Source organism: Anoplophora glabripennis, unplaced genomic scaffold (genome assembly GCF_000390285.2).
Source record: "Anoplophora glabripennis isolate ALB-LARVAE unplaced genomic scaffold, Agla_2.0 scaffold430, whole genome shotgun sequence".
Classification (NCBI taxonomy): Eukaryota; Metazoa; Arthropoda; class Insecta; order Coleoptera; family Cerambycidae; genus Anoplophora; species Anoplophora glabripennis.
In genome coordinates this window covers 113,564-130,536 of record NW_019416620.1, presented here as the reverse complement: position 1 = coordinate 130,536, position 16,973 = coordinate 113,564, and the positions used below count along the sequence as shown (strand labels likewise).

The 16,973-nt window shown below is 34.9% G+C and overlaps 1 protein-coding gene across 1 annotated transcript; it reads left to right on the top strand.

The window, feature by feature from the left end:
- The first annotated feature begins 865 nt into the window (after positions 1-865).
- LOC111691777 (inositol 1,4,5-trisphosphate receptor type 1-like) lies at positions 866-2,687 on the top strand. Its single transcript, XM_023455101.1, has 5 exons — positions 866-907; positions 1,448-1,648; positions 1,724-2,233; positions 2,445-2,549; positions 2,637-2,687. Exons 1-5 carry the CDS (start codon positions 866-868, stop codon positions 2,685-2,687), a joined length of 909 nt encoding a protein of 302 aa, XP_023310869.1.
- Positions 2,688-16,973: the final 14,286 nt, after the last annotated feature.

The window sequence follows — 16,973 nt, the reverse complement described above, 5'->3', positions numbered from 1 at the left end:
CAAAATGTGACAAATTTCAATTTCTCTACCCAAAGAACCCCAAACCCCAAAATGTTTTGTGGATATTTGCATTTATTAAGAAATAAATGAAAAAAAAACTAAAATAATATTTTACATTTAACACCTTGTATCTTCTTAACTATCAGTTTTTGGATTAAGGCAAGTTCGGTTAAATCACAATATTTTTGCTTGAATCTACCGGTGAATTTTGGCCCATTACCTCGAGACCACCCTGTATATGAGTGCCTAGTCAATATTTGGCAACACTGCCACCTTCGGAACCGCTAGAACGCCATCTATTACCGAGTAGAAGAGTTACTACGTCAGATTTTATTGTTGGATGCCAGCTCAGAAGCCATCCTTTTCGGGTTGCCAATTTCCAGCATTTAACGCGCGGTCTGGTGCGTTAACCATATTATCTGTGGCCTTCATAAATGTTTACAAGCCACGTAACCACCGAGCTTGCCTGTTCCATAAGAAAATGTTGAGATGGTCTGAATAAATAAAAATATATTGGCATAAAAATTATAAACGTCGCACACAAAAACAAGCCTATTCAGAGTCGGCCTATAGCGCCGCAGTCATGTTTCCGTTTTGGGTGCTTTATTTCGACGGCGGGGCCACGGGTCCAATGCTCCCCGTCAGATTATTATGATACATGGATCAGGGCCATTGTGTTACACGAAAAAATACAGAAAGCCCGCCGCCCATACATCACGCGGAGTAATGAGGCATAAGTTTACATTTTAGATACAGCTTTTATTCCGCTCAACACTACTGGTGAAATGAAAAAAACCCGGCTCGGGATAAGACGGGGATTTGCGAAATCGTTTGTTTGCCCATAGGGGAATATACATCACTTATTATGATTAAACACGGAGAAAAGAACGACGTCCACATAAGTCTCGTAATAGTTAGGAAGAATCACAATAAAACAAACCGGCAAAAAAAGTTGGTACATATGAGAAATTGAAGGTACAATTTTTGAGCAATTCACGTAATTTCCTCAAAAACAAAGTTCTTGGAAATTCTTCTATTTTGATTGGATATTATATGTTTGTACAGGGGTAATGTTTGTACAGGGAAGTATAAACGTTCAATGTTTGGTCACGGCCGCTGGGCGCAGGAGTGGTTCGATCGGAGTGATTTTGGTGTCGTGACAATGGGGAGGAAAATAGTAAACTTCTACATTTTGACTATTTTTGTAAGACTCTGATGATGTTTAAATACGGTCTAAGTGAAGTTAGCGTGTAAACTAAGTTTTCCAAGGCACGTACTATGCGGGGCGGCAAATCAATAGTGTTTTCAAAAATTTTTTAATTTCAGATTTGTTTTGTGAATCTCAAGGTAAGTGGTGGAAATTTATACAGGGCAGTATCTTTTGTCATTTGATCGCTTATTAAGATTTTACTTTAACTATATATATAAAGTATCATTAATGTTGTAGATTCGAGAGGCCCAGACGGTTTGTGCAATATTTCAAGATAATTCAATGCTGTGTAATGAAGAAAATGAGAAAGTTATACAACATTTTGTTCATTGCATCGAAACCCATGGGAGGCACGTGCAATATTTAAAGTTTCTTCAAACTATAGTTAAAGCTGAAAATCAGTTTATAAGAAAAAGCCAGGATTTGGTTATGCAAGAAGTAAGTACTCTTTGTTTATTTGGATCGAATATAAATACCTTGCATTTGCCATGGTAAAAACATTTTGATTTGTAGTTAATTAATGCAGGAGAAGACGTGCTCGTGTTTTATAACGATAAGGCTTCGTTTAATCACTTCATAGAAATGATGCGTTCTGAGAGGCATTGTATGGATGAAGGTAGCCCTTTGAAGTATCACGTGGAGTTGGTAAAATTATTAGCTTGTTGTACAATGGGAAAAAATGTGTACACTGAAATCAAATGTCACAGTTTATTACCGTTAGACGATATCGTTGCCATGGTGACTCATCCGGATTGTATTCCTGAAGTCAAGGAGGCGTATGTCGGCTTTTTGAACCACTGTTACATCGATACAGAAGTAGAAATGAAGGAGATCTACACTTCGAGTCACATGTGGACTTTATTTGAAAAATCGTTTTTAGTCGACATGGCCGACATAGCAACCGCACCAACAGACAGAAAACATCCAGACAGGGCACTAGAAAATTATGTTACTAATTGTGTAATGAATATTATTATTACATTTTTTAATAGCCCCTTTTCTGATCAGAGCACTACAGTTCAGGTATGTTTTTTCTCTGGTGATTTTCCAGTTTCCTCCACCTTAACATTGCATGTGCTTCAATTTCATCCTTGTGCTTTCTTTTCTTGAGTAACCTGTCAAAATGGGTAGATGTTAGTGCAAAGTAATTCACGAAATAACGTAGTTGAACTTTCGAGCTATCAATCTTGTAACTTGCTTTTATGGTGTCTTTTTTGTGTATCTTTTCCATTAGAAACATCTGCATGAAGCCAGGGTGTACTGGAGCGACTCTACCATGGATGACTATGATCCGTTCTCAGTTAATATACAACTCAAACAATCTCCATTTTCCACTAATGTAAGTAGATCGCTGATCTCGAAAAATGTTTAACCACATTCGAAACTTATTAAAACCATTTGTTTTATTTTACTTTTTTTTTTTTAGAAATTTTCTCAATATGAATCTAGTTGGTTAGAATATGTATTATGTGTATAAATTTGAGAACAAAGTGCTGAACATTTTGCTACATTTGCTCCCATGTGTATTACGACATAGTTATAAATTTTCTTTACGTATGAGAGATGTCTTTAATGCTAAAAGGCCATATAAACAAATGCTAAAACCTGACCGTTTCATTTGTAAATTTTAAGAAAAACCGTCGGATATCTTTTTCAAATACTAAACGCTATGAAATGCCTTGTTTTTCAATTTATTTAATACTGATTTTTTAACTTATCTCAAATCCGAAGCTTATACAGGATGTAACTTTAAATGGGAGTCACACTTATACGGGGGGCTACCTTTGCCCTTTAGAATTTAGAAATTATATTAAAAAGTATCTAATCTATCAGATTAATAAGTATTTTATAAGTAGTTTACTTTTTATTATGTACATTTTATAAAAAAGCAAAAATATCAATTTCAAAACTTAATTTAGTTTTACTTACAATGTCTATCCATATACGAATATTAGTTAATATTTAATAAAAATTGTTTCTTAAATATGGTCGCCTTAAAATAACATGTCCCAAATTAGTACAAAAGCAAAGAACAAATTGCTTATTTGGTTTAAAAAATATTAATTACATTAAAAATAATTAATTAATTAAATCAAGTAATAATTTGGTGTTCGTTACTTCTGAAATAACTGACTCACTTAAAGTTACATCGTGTACATGTGTAGATGTAGACGTAGATATATATTATAGATATTCTAAAACCAATCGAATTATATTTTTTCTCAAACATTCCTTCAGGTTTATTTAAATGAAAACAAAGTACACAACCACCTTTTACATAACACACATGGGTTGAGCTTTTCGTCAGCTGTTATAATAATGCTTATCTAACTCATATTGCATTATTGTATGGAACTTTAAACAATGGTAAGCTTTCTNTATAATATAATCGTGCATATAAACAACTCAATTTATTAAGATGAACAACAAGAATTATGACTAAGACTGTCAGAGAGAGCCGCGTGCCAAGCGAGTCAACCGACACATGCATTTGCCGCTGCCTCAGAATGCTTTTTTAATTTGTTGCTATTTAATAAATAATGCGTACGCCTATGACGCGCGGCTTAGTTCTGACAGCCCTAATTATGACCAACACAAATACCACCAACACATTTTAGATGGATCTAATTATAGGATACTGTGAGCTTGATTAATTTTTATGAATAATTAACTCAACACAATCTTACAAGTTAAAGTATATGTATAACACTATCATTGTAAAAATTTCAACTTGCGTAATTATGTACGAACTACTTAATAATTCACAGCAGTGAAAAATCTCTACCGGCATGCTAAACACCATATTTACCTAATTCTATATAAAATACACAGCGATCTGATTATTAATATAAGCCACATTAGACCTGACAACTTTATATACTCCTACAAGACACGAGAAATACTCATATACAATAGTGGCGCCCCATAATATAATAATAATTCAGGTTTCTGAATAGCTTACAAAGTACCCTTAATCAAACCTGTAATCTAACGATAAATTGCATTGGTATAAATAGAATTATGGGGATCATTATCTCAAAGGTCAGGCATATTAAAAGATATATCACGGCTGGTTGGCTTTACTCAAATTTTTAGTATCTCGCAAGACTGGAATAGTAGCATTTTTATCGGTACACCGATGCAACTAAGCTTTTTCAGAAATCATTAGTCAAACAGGCGTAAATTTTAAAATTTATGTTTCATACTCAATCTCCTGAAGTTTATCAAATTGAAACAATGTTATTCAGAAAGAAGAGCAAGTATAAACAATTTTTAAATTCATTTATGAATTTTGTAAGTCTTTATGTTATATAGGAAGTGTTTTTCGGATTGAAACTACGAAGCCGTCTCCAACAGTACTATTGCCCCTAAAAAAACCTAGCCCCTCCTGAGAAAACAATCGAATCTCAAAACGGCGGAAAAAATTTGCTATAGTCTGTTTAGAAATGAGAGAGAGTAATAAAAGCTTATTATGTATGCAAATCGTAAATAAATGTAGTACTAGTGCTTATATTCAATATTTTTATATTATGTATTATCGGTATAGGATAAGGTCTACTTTTAACAAAACTTTGTGCGATCGGACTGTACTAAATTGTAGCAGGTAGCTAAAATTTAATTCCCGACAATCCGTCCTTGTCTATGCCGCTTCAATTTCTCGGTCCATTTCTCTTATAAGTAAACAATATAAAAACAGCATTTCAAAACATGAGGCTACTTTAAGCATCATAACCGGGTTAAGAGGGTTTTTAGTAATTCAAATAAAATTATTCAATATTATTATCAAAATATTTATTTAAATTTAATGAATAGACTTTTATTCCACAGAAAAATATATGTATTTTGAAAATTCAAATTATGGTGAGTAAATGTAGTGTTGTATAAATGTACAATAAAGAAAATAAAAAGGTAGGTATATTAAAATTCATCCTCTGAATATTCTGATGAATTATCTTCGTCTCCTAGATTGATAACGATAGGTTCCACAGTAACGTCAATTAAATTATCGAGTTCCCACATTTTCTCCTCTTCTTTTTGTACATGATGTATACATCCTTGCCAGTTATCTGCAGTTACTCGTTCCAAGGAATTTTTTAACAAAATTTTCACGTCACTTAATTTAGACGTCGTATTATTTCGCGCTACATCTCCTTTTACCTGCGCCCAGACTAATTCGATTGGGTTAAGTTCACAGTGATAAGGTGGTAACCGTAGTACCGTTATTTGGCGATTTGTTGCCATTTCATCGATAACATATTTTTTCTGATCTTTATTAAGATTGACAAGTGTCAAAAGTTCCTTTTTCACCATATTTGTTTCAAAAGAAATGTTTTTTCCGGATAACCATTGAATTATATCGGCTTTCCTCCAAGCAGTCGTAGGCGTCCGCTCGGTCTGCCGTGAATGGTAACTGGCATTATCCATGACAATTACAGACCCCGGAAGAATAAGATCCAACATCTGTGTAAAATACTTTTCGAAAACATCTGCGTTCATGTCTTCGTGATAGTCATCTGTATTTTTAGATTCAAATAAAAGTAAACCGCCATCTACAAAACCACTGGCACTACCTATATGTGTCACTATTAATCTTCGCCCTTTACCTGAAGGTGCCTTGAACCCTGTTGAAAGTCCATCCAAAAATGCTTGTCGAAAACTTTTTACATTTTTATCTTGCCATACTTTTGTTACAGTATATCCTTCGTTGACCCAAGTTTCGTCTAGATAATAAATATTCCTCCCTTCGTCACGGAATTTTTTAATTGATCTTAAGTAGGATCTTCGCCAACAAATAATTTCATCTTTATCGATAAGAACTGACTTCCTGTTCTGCTTTTCCCAGCAAAAATTCAACTCTCGTATGACGGCCCACAATTTGCTTCTACTGATTTTGGGCAAATCGTTGTCCTCTGAAAGTTCACTTAAAATTTTGTTTAGCGTTGGTATTTCTTTTTTAAAATAAAATGAGTGTACTTTTCTGCGAATGACATATTTGAAGAAATCATCTATAACAACTTTTGACATTCCTGTAGATGATTTTGGGGGATTTACAGCATCTTGTTCATTTTTTGTTTCCTTTAAAAGTCTGTAGATAGTCGATTATTACCTGAAACGAAATATTACCACGCCCATGGCTGGTTCTTATCTCGGGGTTTTATTACTCTCATTTCCAAACAGACTATAGTTGAATGATATCTTTTGGTAGTCTTTTTTTGGTTTGTATCTTTGAATAAAAAGTTTTATTTCTCTCATAACTTTTTTCTACGTTAACACCCCGCATAACGTAATGCAATTATTTTGTAACTCGCGAAGCCTTCCTCATTCGCTTGCACCAGCCTATATTGGAACAAATCTAGGATGGTTCGGGAGCGCGCACATCAATTCCGCTGCATCCAGATACACATAATAGTGAATAAATGAATAAAATTATAGTAAATACAGAAATGTATTAAACTGAATTTAACCAATCCGGAAACATTGGGAATGCTTCCAATAATGTAGATGGCTCCGGGTGTATTTACCATGCAAATTTAAAATTGCTGGCTGGGCTGTTTTTTATGTTCCCAGATAAACAAAAAAAATATATACTGGCGCTGGCAAATCCAGTACTACTCCAATTCATTTAATTTATAAAGCCTTTCCGGTCTAATTTTTCTAGTGAGCGAAATTAAACTACAATTTCGGTAGTATCTAACGGAGCATGATAAAAACAAAGCAATACAGTTAAATTTCGAATCCTACAAACAGAAAAGTATTCGGAGTGTTCTCATTTTTTATTTCGGTAACTTTCAAAACGGATAAAACTATGAAAAATAATGCGAGTTTGTTTAATAAACTACGTTTTCGAGATACAAGATGCCAAATTTGAACGTTTTTTATTGACTCTTATTTTTAAATATCAATTTGTTATTACTTATAACTATAATGAAGAGACTCGGTCCCAACTTAGCACCTTGAGGAACTACTGATAAGTAAGACTGACTTCAAATAAATTTAAACAAGAAAACTTGAAAAGTTATAAAATGTATTTAAAAAACACACCTAACTAGCTTTTCCCGCCAATTACCAATGTATGGTAATTACAAGAAAAACTATACGCTTTTCCGACTCGACGACGTTTCGAGTCAATAATTCCGCAGCGAATGAAGGATAATACCTAGAATTCCCGGTTATTCTAGCCGCCAATTCGGTCCTATGATGGGACTGACTTTTCTTTGTTTTCATTACCGACAGCATTACGTTCATTACCGAATTCATCAAGTCCCTCGTCTCGTCCGGACGATCTAACGCGCGAGGTCAGGGGGACGCGACGTAAAAACAAGCGACGCATGACATTACGGGAAGGTCTCTAGATCTGCAGCGTTAATGATTACAAAAAGCGGCTGGATGCGGAGAACAAAGGGAACGTGGTCAAAAGTTCAAAAGGAGGCGGTTGGGGCACAGTTAGATGAAACAAGCTCGTGCGGCGATCCCGCGCGATATCGTTCTAGTTGGCCGTACCCTGGTTCTTACGACAATTGATCGTCAATTGTGTGACAGACGCAAGTCACTACCCTAAATTGCTATTTACAATTTTTTTTATTATCGGTTTATAGTGTGGTAAAATAAGTAAAAAGTTATTGTTATATTATTAATTAAATTGGGATTAGTATGGATTTGAAACTAGAGAGCAAGTCTGGAAGGCTGCTGGCGAGGATAGGACCTAGATCTAATAACACATAATATGGGCTTCTATGGTTGTCGTGCGTTGTCTTTGTCTATTTCTATTTCCATCACCCCCCCCAAATGCAGTGGCTAGATTCCAATAATTAAAAACAATAATATATTGAATATCGATTAAAATTTGGTTAAATAAACGAATAGTGAGATAGTTACCTATAATTACTTACGTATCTGTAACGACTGTAACGATACAATATAGATTATGTCAAGCTACTCGTGCGATCGGTGAACCAATTCTATTAATCGAACCCTAAAATATTGTCTCTAAAATAGATCTGTGTAGAAACCACAGTGACAGCTAGTTTATGACCTTAATACAATGATATTTAAATTAAAATTTAAAGAGAATATAAACAATGTCCGAGTAAAAAATTACTCAATAACAGATAAATTTATAGAAAAAGTTAACTCTTAATTGATTTTACATACTTAGAATAGTCAAAAGTCACTCACTTGATAGTTAGCAAAAACTTGGATTTGAGTAAAATTCTCTTTCTTCTGTTGCAACAGTTTCGCTCATAAAATTTTAGTTATACTCACACTCTTTCGGGTGTGGACAGAAATTGATACATTATTGAATAAAACTGAGTGAAATTGAGTGATTTTTTACAGTGTAATAATTGCCGGGTCGGCGCGCCGACCTTGCCTCCTGAAACAAGAAACACTTTGATTCACTGAAAGAAATGAAATTTATCTAACAAAATATCTTTAGTCATTTTATTTTTATTTTATGTTCATGTCTAGGTACATAACTATATTCTAATTTTAATATGTAGTATTAGTAATTTTTTCCTTGCATATGTAAAGTTGTCCCACTATTTTAGTAAATAAGAAAATTATTTAAGAAATTTTAAAACTAAATCTATACACTATTTTTTCTTTCTAATTCATTAAATAAAAAAAATACAGAAATCATCCTGTGCCTAGCGAGCGGCTAACTTCTGGCTTTAGCCTGGATCGGCTTGCCGTACCTATCCCCACTCCCATTCGTCCTTCCCAGTCCACGTTTTAATAGTACGACTGTATTGTTAATTACATATTGGCTTGAAACAGATAAATTGAAAATTTGAACTCTGATGTAATTTTTTAAATAAATCCATTATAACTTATTGTGATAAGTCGTAATTTAGTTTATATATGTTACTTTAAAATATTCTTACTTTGATGTTGTTTACATCGTTTGAATAAGAGAAATATCACTGTCGATGCGTTTTGAGGGTTGCTTTCGGTGTGCAGCAAAATAAAACTCTCTCTCAACGATAAAAATAAAAGTATTTTTATTGAAAACAAAGTTAGTGAAAAAAAGTGTTGTCAGGATGAGTATTCGCTGGACAATCCTCGTGGTGTGGAGTCACTCGTAGGTATAAGTATTTGGTCCTTGGCGACAATCTGCCGTGGTCCTCTTCCGGGAACCATATCCCGTTGTTTCTTGTCGCTTGCAACGGTTAGGCAGTCCGACGTCAGGCTGGCGCTCTTGGCGTAATACTTAAAATGGGTCACTTGCGGACATGTGTACCCATACGAATATACGTACACTATTAGTTTTATCGTTTTACCGGCTGACATATCCGACAATCCCAAAGTGATGTCATGCGCGAAGCGCTAGGGCTTTTATAATCCACGTAGTAATGTCTGGGCAAATCAAAAACAGTATCTAATAGTCTGGCGATATTCGCCAAAATATATAATTTACCGGAGTTATTTGTTCGCATCCTGAAGACGGACGGTTCGAAATCAGTGGCGATTGCAACATCGATCGCGAAGTATCGGCGAGTAGACGGAGAGACAATTGAACGCTGTATTATTCGATTTAACTTGTGTACTTCCGTGTCCGTGCAATTTACTCGAGATATCAGTTCGGAATCATAATTTAATATTTTCGTTGCCGGCTCCGATGCTCCAGTACATCGCATCTGGCTTGTGTTTCAGATCGACAGAGAGAGACTCCAGGGCCGCACTTTGGGGTCGATAACGAAATCCTTAATGAAACAGACTAATAAACTTTGTTACTATTTTTGTAAAGCACTGTGCCAATGAGCTTTGGCATTAGCCTAGTTAAGGTGAAAAATACTAGGGCCAGTACATACTCAAATGACAACTGCGCGCGGCGACGGCGTGTTCGTGGAAGTACAAGAGACTTATTTAGGAGTCAGGAATTCTAAAAATGCAGAATACGTGTTTAGTCTTTTTTAAATTCAGTGCATCGTTAAATTAATCCAAAACAACATACATCATAACAAAATTAAACCACGAATGATACGCACGAAGTAAAAACTATTACACGTTGTGAACTACGGTTTTATATGGAAGAGTGTCTTTAGAGGAGATCGAGCTGTTCGTTGTAGGTATTAGCTTTTACTAAAACCGAAATAGAATTTGTAGTTTTGTGTTTTATTAAGTTTAATTTTATAGTAATGCGTCTATTTCGATGTTTAATGACAAAACGGTGTGTTTGTGTGTCGTCATTGAAAAACTTGAAAATGTGGATTTAGCCCTGCTTAAGACGAGCCGGGAACGGCCCTGGAGTGAGTTCTAGCAAATGGGATATCTTATCCTTAGATTAAAAGAGGCTCTAGTGACGCGAAGACGAGCCCCAATCTAATATCCGGTATATTTCTCCGGTTCTCCCGCCAGCAGTTCAGCAGCCCTGCCGGACTTTTATAAAGTGTAATAACTAAGTTCGGGAACAACTCCGTGCTAGGAGGAAAATGTGTTATTTGATGATGCCGTTAGAAATTGTTTATTGGATTCATGATTTTCTCTTGATGTTCCGGCAACAAAGGCGACGACGTCTTACACGATGCTCCCCTTTATTTGGATATACCCCCATCTTTGGAACTCAATAAAAAGGCCCCCGCGGCCACCAGACGGGCTTAGACGAGCGCGACGTGTTCCGAATTTGGTTTCTGGGAAGGAGATTTTTTCGTGTTTGGATATAGGCGTCCGACAGCTTATAAACAGTACAATTGTCAGACTAAAAAAAAGATTACAGAACACTACCAGTCACTTATGAACCCTTCAGATATACAGGGTGGTTCACAAATAGTGACCAAAAATGAAACCTCATATTCTTTGGTAAATATTAATTATTTATTATTATTTATTATATTATTTATTATTTATTATATTATTTTTCTGGACGTCTATGGATTCCGTAGGATTTAAGAGTTAAATGTTTTTATGCGGTTCCAATTGAGATCGTAACAACTAAATATAACAATAATGATATTGTCGAATCAAAAGTAGAAATGTTTTTCTCATTACTTGAATTCCCGACTACACCAATAATAAATACATAGATAAGCAGGTTTGCATATTAATATGTATTTAAACAAAGTCGACAAAAATGCATTGATAATTTACGGTTAATGAAATGTAATAAAAACAATTAACACAAAACAAATATTTCAATTTATTACTAATACATCATATGAACTTATTACTAAAGATGTTGGGATTTCTCACATAATGAATACAGAACTTTTATTTTTCTGGTTATCACTAAAACGATTCTTTAATAAACCCAATGAATGAATAATACCGTTTTACTAGAACATTTATTATAAATTCCTTCCTTTTCTTTACTACCTTCCTGCTTGTTTGAGAAACTTCTGATTAAAACTTATAAGCATATATTTATGTTTTTCCTTTATTAAAATATTTGTATCAGCTTTAAACAATTTTTCTTTAGAAGATATAAACTTAGCAGGTTAATAAAGTTTAAGGACTAATTCCTTGAGTGATTTTAGTCCAATAAGGTTCGCAAATCGACAAATTTCGAGTTGAAGAAATTTTAAAAATATCCGGTGCGCCGAATTTGTGAGGACTCGATTTCACTGAACTTCTATTCGCAGAAGAATCCAACCTACACAACGACACCAAAATCACTCCGATCGGACCACCCCTGCGCCCAGCGGTCGCGACCCAGCATTTGTTACGTTTTGATTCCTTAATTAATTTTCAATAAATTTTAATCCATATGAACTTGAGAGCCATCGTTCAGCATGTTTAGGGTACGCAGTCCTTCCATATGTCATCTGCCCCCCGTTGCGTTGCGTTATTCGGTGAATTCCTCCGAGCCATCGCCTCCATCAAGAGTCCGGAAGGGGCGGCCAATACGTACGCCAAGATATTCAGGAAGCCGAGTTGAATAGTAGAAACTTGCCCGAGATAACGGCGGTCACGGAAACGGGGGTACCCTGATATTGATTGACAGTTCTATCTGCGGCATGAGAGTACATGGAACTACGCTGGAACTATGTGGGTCTGCACGACAACCAGAGCACGCCCAGATGGCGGCCATTGGCGGCTCCTTCGGACGTTTAAAAGAGGCCGAACGTGCTGTTTTATTCGATTTCCCAGATACCGTCCCTGTTCTCTCGCCTGGGTTAGTCGTTGACGCTTTGATTAACCAAATTTATTTATTTTCAATAACTACACAGCAAACAAAAAAATAGTAATTTTTTGGTTAAAAGTTGGTACAGTTCTATTACATGTTAACCGAAAAATTACTGTGACTTTTTTCCTAAATTCGGCAAAATTGCCTGGAGTACAGGGTGAATCATAATCATAATGTCATTAATTTTAAGAGAAGGTAAAGGAAAAATGAGTAGAATACAAATACGCGATGAAAAAAAATTAAAATCGTATTTCCGCTGAAAAAATTATTTTCAATTCATTATTTAAACCCCTTTCGAGATCGCTCCTGACCGCTAACCCACAAAGGTTTATCGAAAGTGAATCTGGACCTACCGAAGTATTGGGTCATTAACCTAGTTTTTACTGCGTCTTTACACATGAATGAATAAGATATTTTTTTACATTTTACATATTAACAAGTATTATTTATTTGTCAATAAAAACAAATGTATAACAATAATAATTCTTTTCGAATGTTAGGTTATTTTTATAGTTTTTGACTTTCTGATCAAAAGTTGTCATGGGCCTAAAGTGATCCTATGAATAGTTTCAGAGATAAAGATGTGATTTTAGCTGTAGGCCTGAGTAAGCTTCACGAAGTTTCAAGTTGATGGATTCAAAAAAACTGAAGCATGTAATGAATTTTTGGCCAGTAGGTACAATGCTTTTGGGATCGCTTAACCTGAACTCGGGGATAGCTTAGCTATCTAAAATCACCTGGAGGTCAGGTAAAGGTCGTTTCAAGGTCAAACTGAAGAAAAGACTTGCATTGAATTTTGAGCAGTGAGTGTACCTATAGGTTTTTGGGCTCGCAGAATCTGAATCTGGAGATAGCGTAACCATAAAGGTCACATTCAAATCAAGTCAAGATCATTTCAAGGTCAAAGTAAAGGAAAGGCCTTTCACGAATGTTAAACTGTAAGTATGTATGCTTTTGAGGTCGCTGAACCTGAATTAGGGGATAGCTTTGCACTATAAGGTCACCTACGGGGCTTGAATTGAGATTAAGTCAAATAAAATGACCTTGATTTGATTTCCAGGTCAATCCAAGCCTTTTCTTTAGTTTGATCTTGAAATGACCTTGAATTGACTTGAAGGTGACCTTTAGGGTTACGCTATCGCCAGATTCAGATTCTTAAAGCCCAAAAACCTATACACTCACTGATCAAAATTCAAATACAAGTCTTTTCTTCAGTTTGACCTTGAAACGACCTTTACCTGACCTCCAGGTGACCTTAGATAGCTAAGCTATCCCCGAGTTCAGGTTAAGCGATCCCAAAAACATTGTACCTACTGGCCAAAAATTCTAACATGCCTAACACTCATTCGTCCATAGCACTTTGTTAATAAGTTCTGTTCTTTCAAAAGGTTGAGTAATTTTTTTTTCGACTTTCTGCCTTTAATAGGTCTGCCGAATAACTAGTTAAAATTAAAGACAATATGACTTAATCACCCTGTATATAAAATTACAGTAAAGCTTTACGAAATTTCGTCCGAAAGGCGTTATTCAACGAAATTTTCTGTAATAACATCCATGGTCTACTACTAAAGTTGATTATAATGGCGTACGATTCGACTAGAAATTTTTAAAATCAAATAAAAATTTATATAAGGAGTTATTAGTGAAACTGCTTGTACAATTCGCATTAACTTTAATTATAAAATAGTATATAGCAACAAAACACTACATTTTTTTAATCAAGCGCCCCATATTAACCGTAAGAATATAGTAACTTTTTACTCAACATTCTTTTTTCGTACATAAACATCTTAACATATGTTCAACCGTCATTAAAATCACTGATTGTTTCACAGAATGAAGATATCGCAATGGACTGGAGTCCTTCAACGTTTGCCAAGAAAAAGTAACATTCCAGTTACATAAATTTACACACTGCAAGTACCATTCGAGATCGTCTCTTTCCTAATTGAGATACGTACGTATTTACGATTTTTTCTATTTCGTAAGATTACAGTAAATATTTACGCCAGTATGAATTTCCTCAAACACCATAGGTATTTATCACCGATTAACACCATTAACATTTACGTACGTAACGCGATGTCTGATGGTGCTGACCAGTTAAATCTTCGTTGAACACCCAAAAGATGTTCGTTCTAATGTTATAAAAACAAAGCTAGTTGTAGCATTTGACTCTGGTAAACTTCTCGTTGTTTTCATTATCATAGATCATTTTAACAACCATTGAAGTCATTCTAACTGGAGGATATTCTTCTTTTAATATTTATTATTATACCATCGATCCAGAATGACTGAAGTTGACGTTACACGTAAATGTTACCAAGGATATTAAAATTTACTTCCATTTGATCAAAATTACTTTCCGTTTTCTTAGATTTCCGACCGACACGACCTGTCAATTCAGAGAAGTCTGTATTTCCCGTGTGNTGACCTGGAAATCAAATCAAGGTCATTTCATTTGACTTAATTTCAATTCAAGCCCCGTAGGTGACCTTATAGGGCAAAGCTATCCCCTAATTCAGGTTCAGCGACCTCAAAAGCATACATACTTACAGGTTACCATTCGTGAAAGGCCTTTTTTTTATTTTGACCTTGAAATGATCTTGACTTGACCTAAATGTGACCTTGTAGGGCTAAGCTATCCCCGAATTCAGTTCTTTCCAAAAAAACTTAAGTACAGCTTGAAATTCAATACAAGCCTTTTCTTTAGTTTGATCTTGCAGTGACCTTGAATTGATTTGAATGTGACCTTTATGGTTACGCTATCTCCAGGTTCAGATTCTGTGAGCTCAAAAACCTATACACACTGGTCAAAATTCAATGCAAGTCTTTTCTTCAGTTTGATCTTGAACGACCTTTACCTGACCTCCAGGTGACCTTAGATAGCTAAGCTATCCCCGAATTCAGGTTCAGCGATCCCAAAAGCATTGTACCTACTGGCCAAAATTCATTACAAACCTAACACTCATTCGTCCATAGCACTTTGTTAATAAGTTGGGATCCGCTGCACTTTGATCTTGAAACCAATTCAAACGACTGGGGAATTCAACGTTCGACCGTTGTACCGAGTACATTTTTTTTCGACTTTCTGTCTTTACAAGACCTACCGAATAAGTAGTTAAAATTAAAGACAATATGACTTAATCACCCTGTATATAAAATTACAGTAAAACTTTACGAAATTTCGTCAGAAAGGCGTAACTCGACGAAATTTTCTGTAATAACATCCATGGTCTACTACTAAAGTTGATTATAATGGCGTACGATTCGACTAGAAATTTTTAAAATCAAATAAAAATTTATATAAGGAGTTATTAGTGAAACTGCTTGTACAATTCGCATTAACTTTAATTATAAAATAGTATATAGCAACAAAACACTACATTTTTTTAATCAAGCGCCCCATATTAACCGTAAGAATATAGTAACTTTTTACTCAACATTCTTTTTTCGTACATAAACATCTTAACATATGTTCAACCGTCATTAAAATCACTGATTGTTTCACAGAATGAAGATATCGCAATGGACTGGAGTCCTTCAACGTTTGCCAAGAAAAAGTAACATTCCAGTTACATAAATTTACACACTGCAAGTACCATTCGAGATCGTCTCTTTCCTAATTGAGATACGTACGTATTTACGATTTTTTCTATTTCGTAAGATTACAGTAAATATTTACGCCAGTATGAATTTCCTCAAACACCATAGGTATTTATCACCGATTAACACCATTAACATTTACGTACGTAACGCGATGTCTGATGGTGCTGACCAGTTAAATCTTCGTTGAACACCCAAAAGATGTTCGTTCTAATGTTATAAAAACAAAGCTAGTTGTAGCATTTGACTCTGGTAAACTTCTCGTTGTTTTCATTATCATAGATCATTTTAACAACCATTGAAGTCATTCTAACTGGAGGATATTCTTCTTTTAATATTTATTATTATACCATCGATCCAGAATGACTGAAGTTGACGTTACACGTAAATGTTACCAAGGATATTAAAATTTACTTCCATTTGATCAAAATTACTTTCCGTTTTCTTAGATTTCCGACCGACACGACCTGTCAATTCAGAGAAGTCTGTATTTCCCTTGTGTGTTTTGTATTTGTGTTTGCCGATTTTGTTTGTATTTGAATTTACTTTTCAATCGTATAAATAATCAGTGTTTCTCAACGGTAATCATCTGTTAACTGTTAGTTTTACGGTAAGGAAGCAAATACTGATGGTTTCTTCGATATAAAGGACACGAATTGTTTTAGGTTATCAAACGGTCTTTTCGTCAAGACGATAAATTTATTGCACGAGCCTCTGTGGTCAACGAGATGAAAATGGATGGAATCCATTAATGTTTTTTGCACTTCCAAAAATAGTTTCCAAATCATGAAGCCGCAGATTATAACATTTTTGTTCAGCATGTTCGACGTTTGGTGACACGATTCAGAAATACTGACAGTGTTTGTAGAGGGAAGTCACCTATAAGAAAGTCAGTTTTAACTGAAGATAAATTGGAGGATGTTAGAGAGCGTTTAGCAGCAAGCCCCACTAAACCTTTACGAAACTTTCAGCTCAGGCAGCTAAATATTTATAAAATGTTAAATATCAGTATTCAAAAATATTAATTATAGGAAT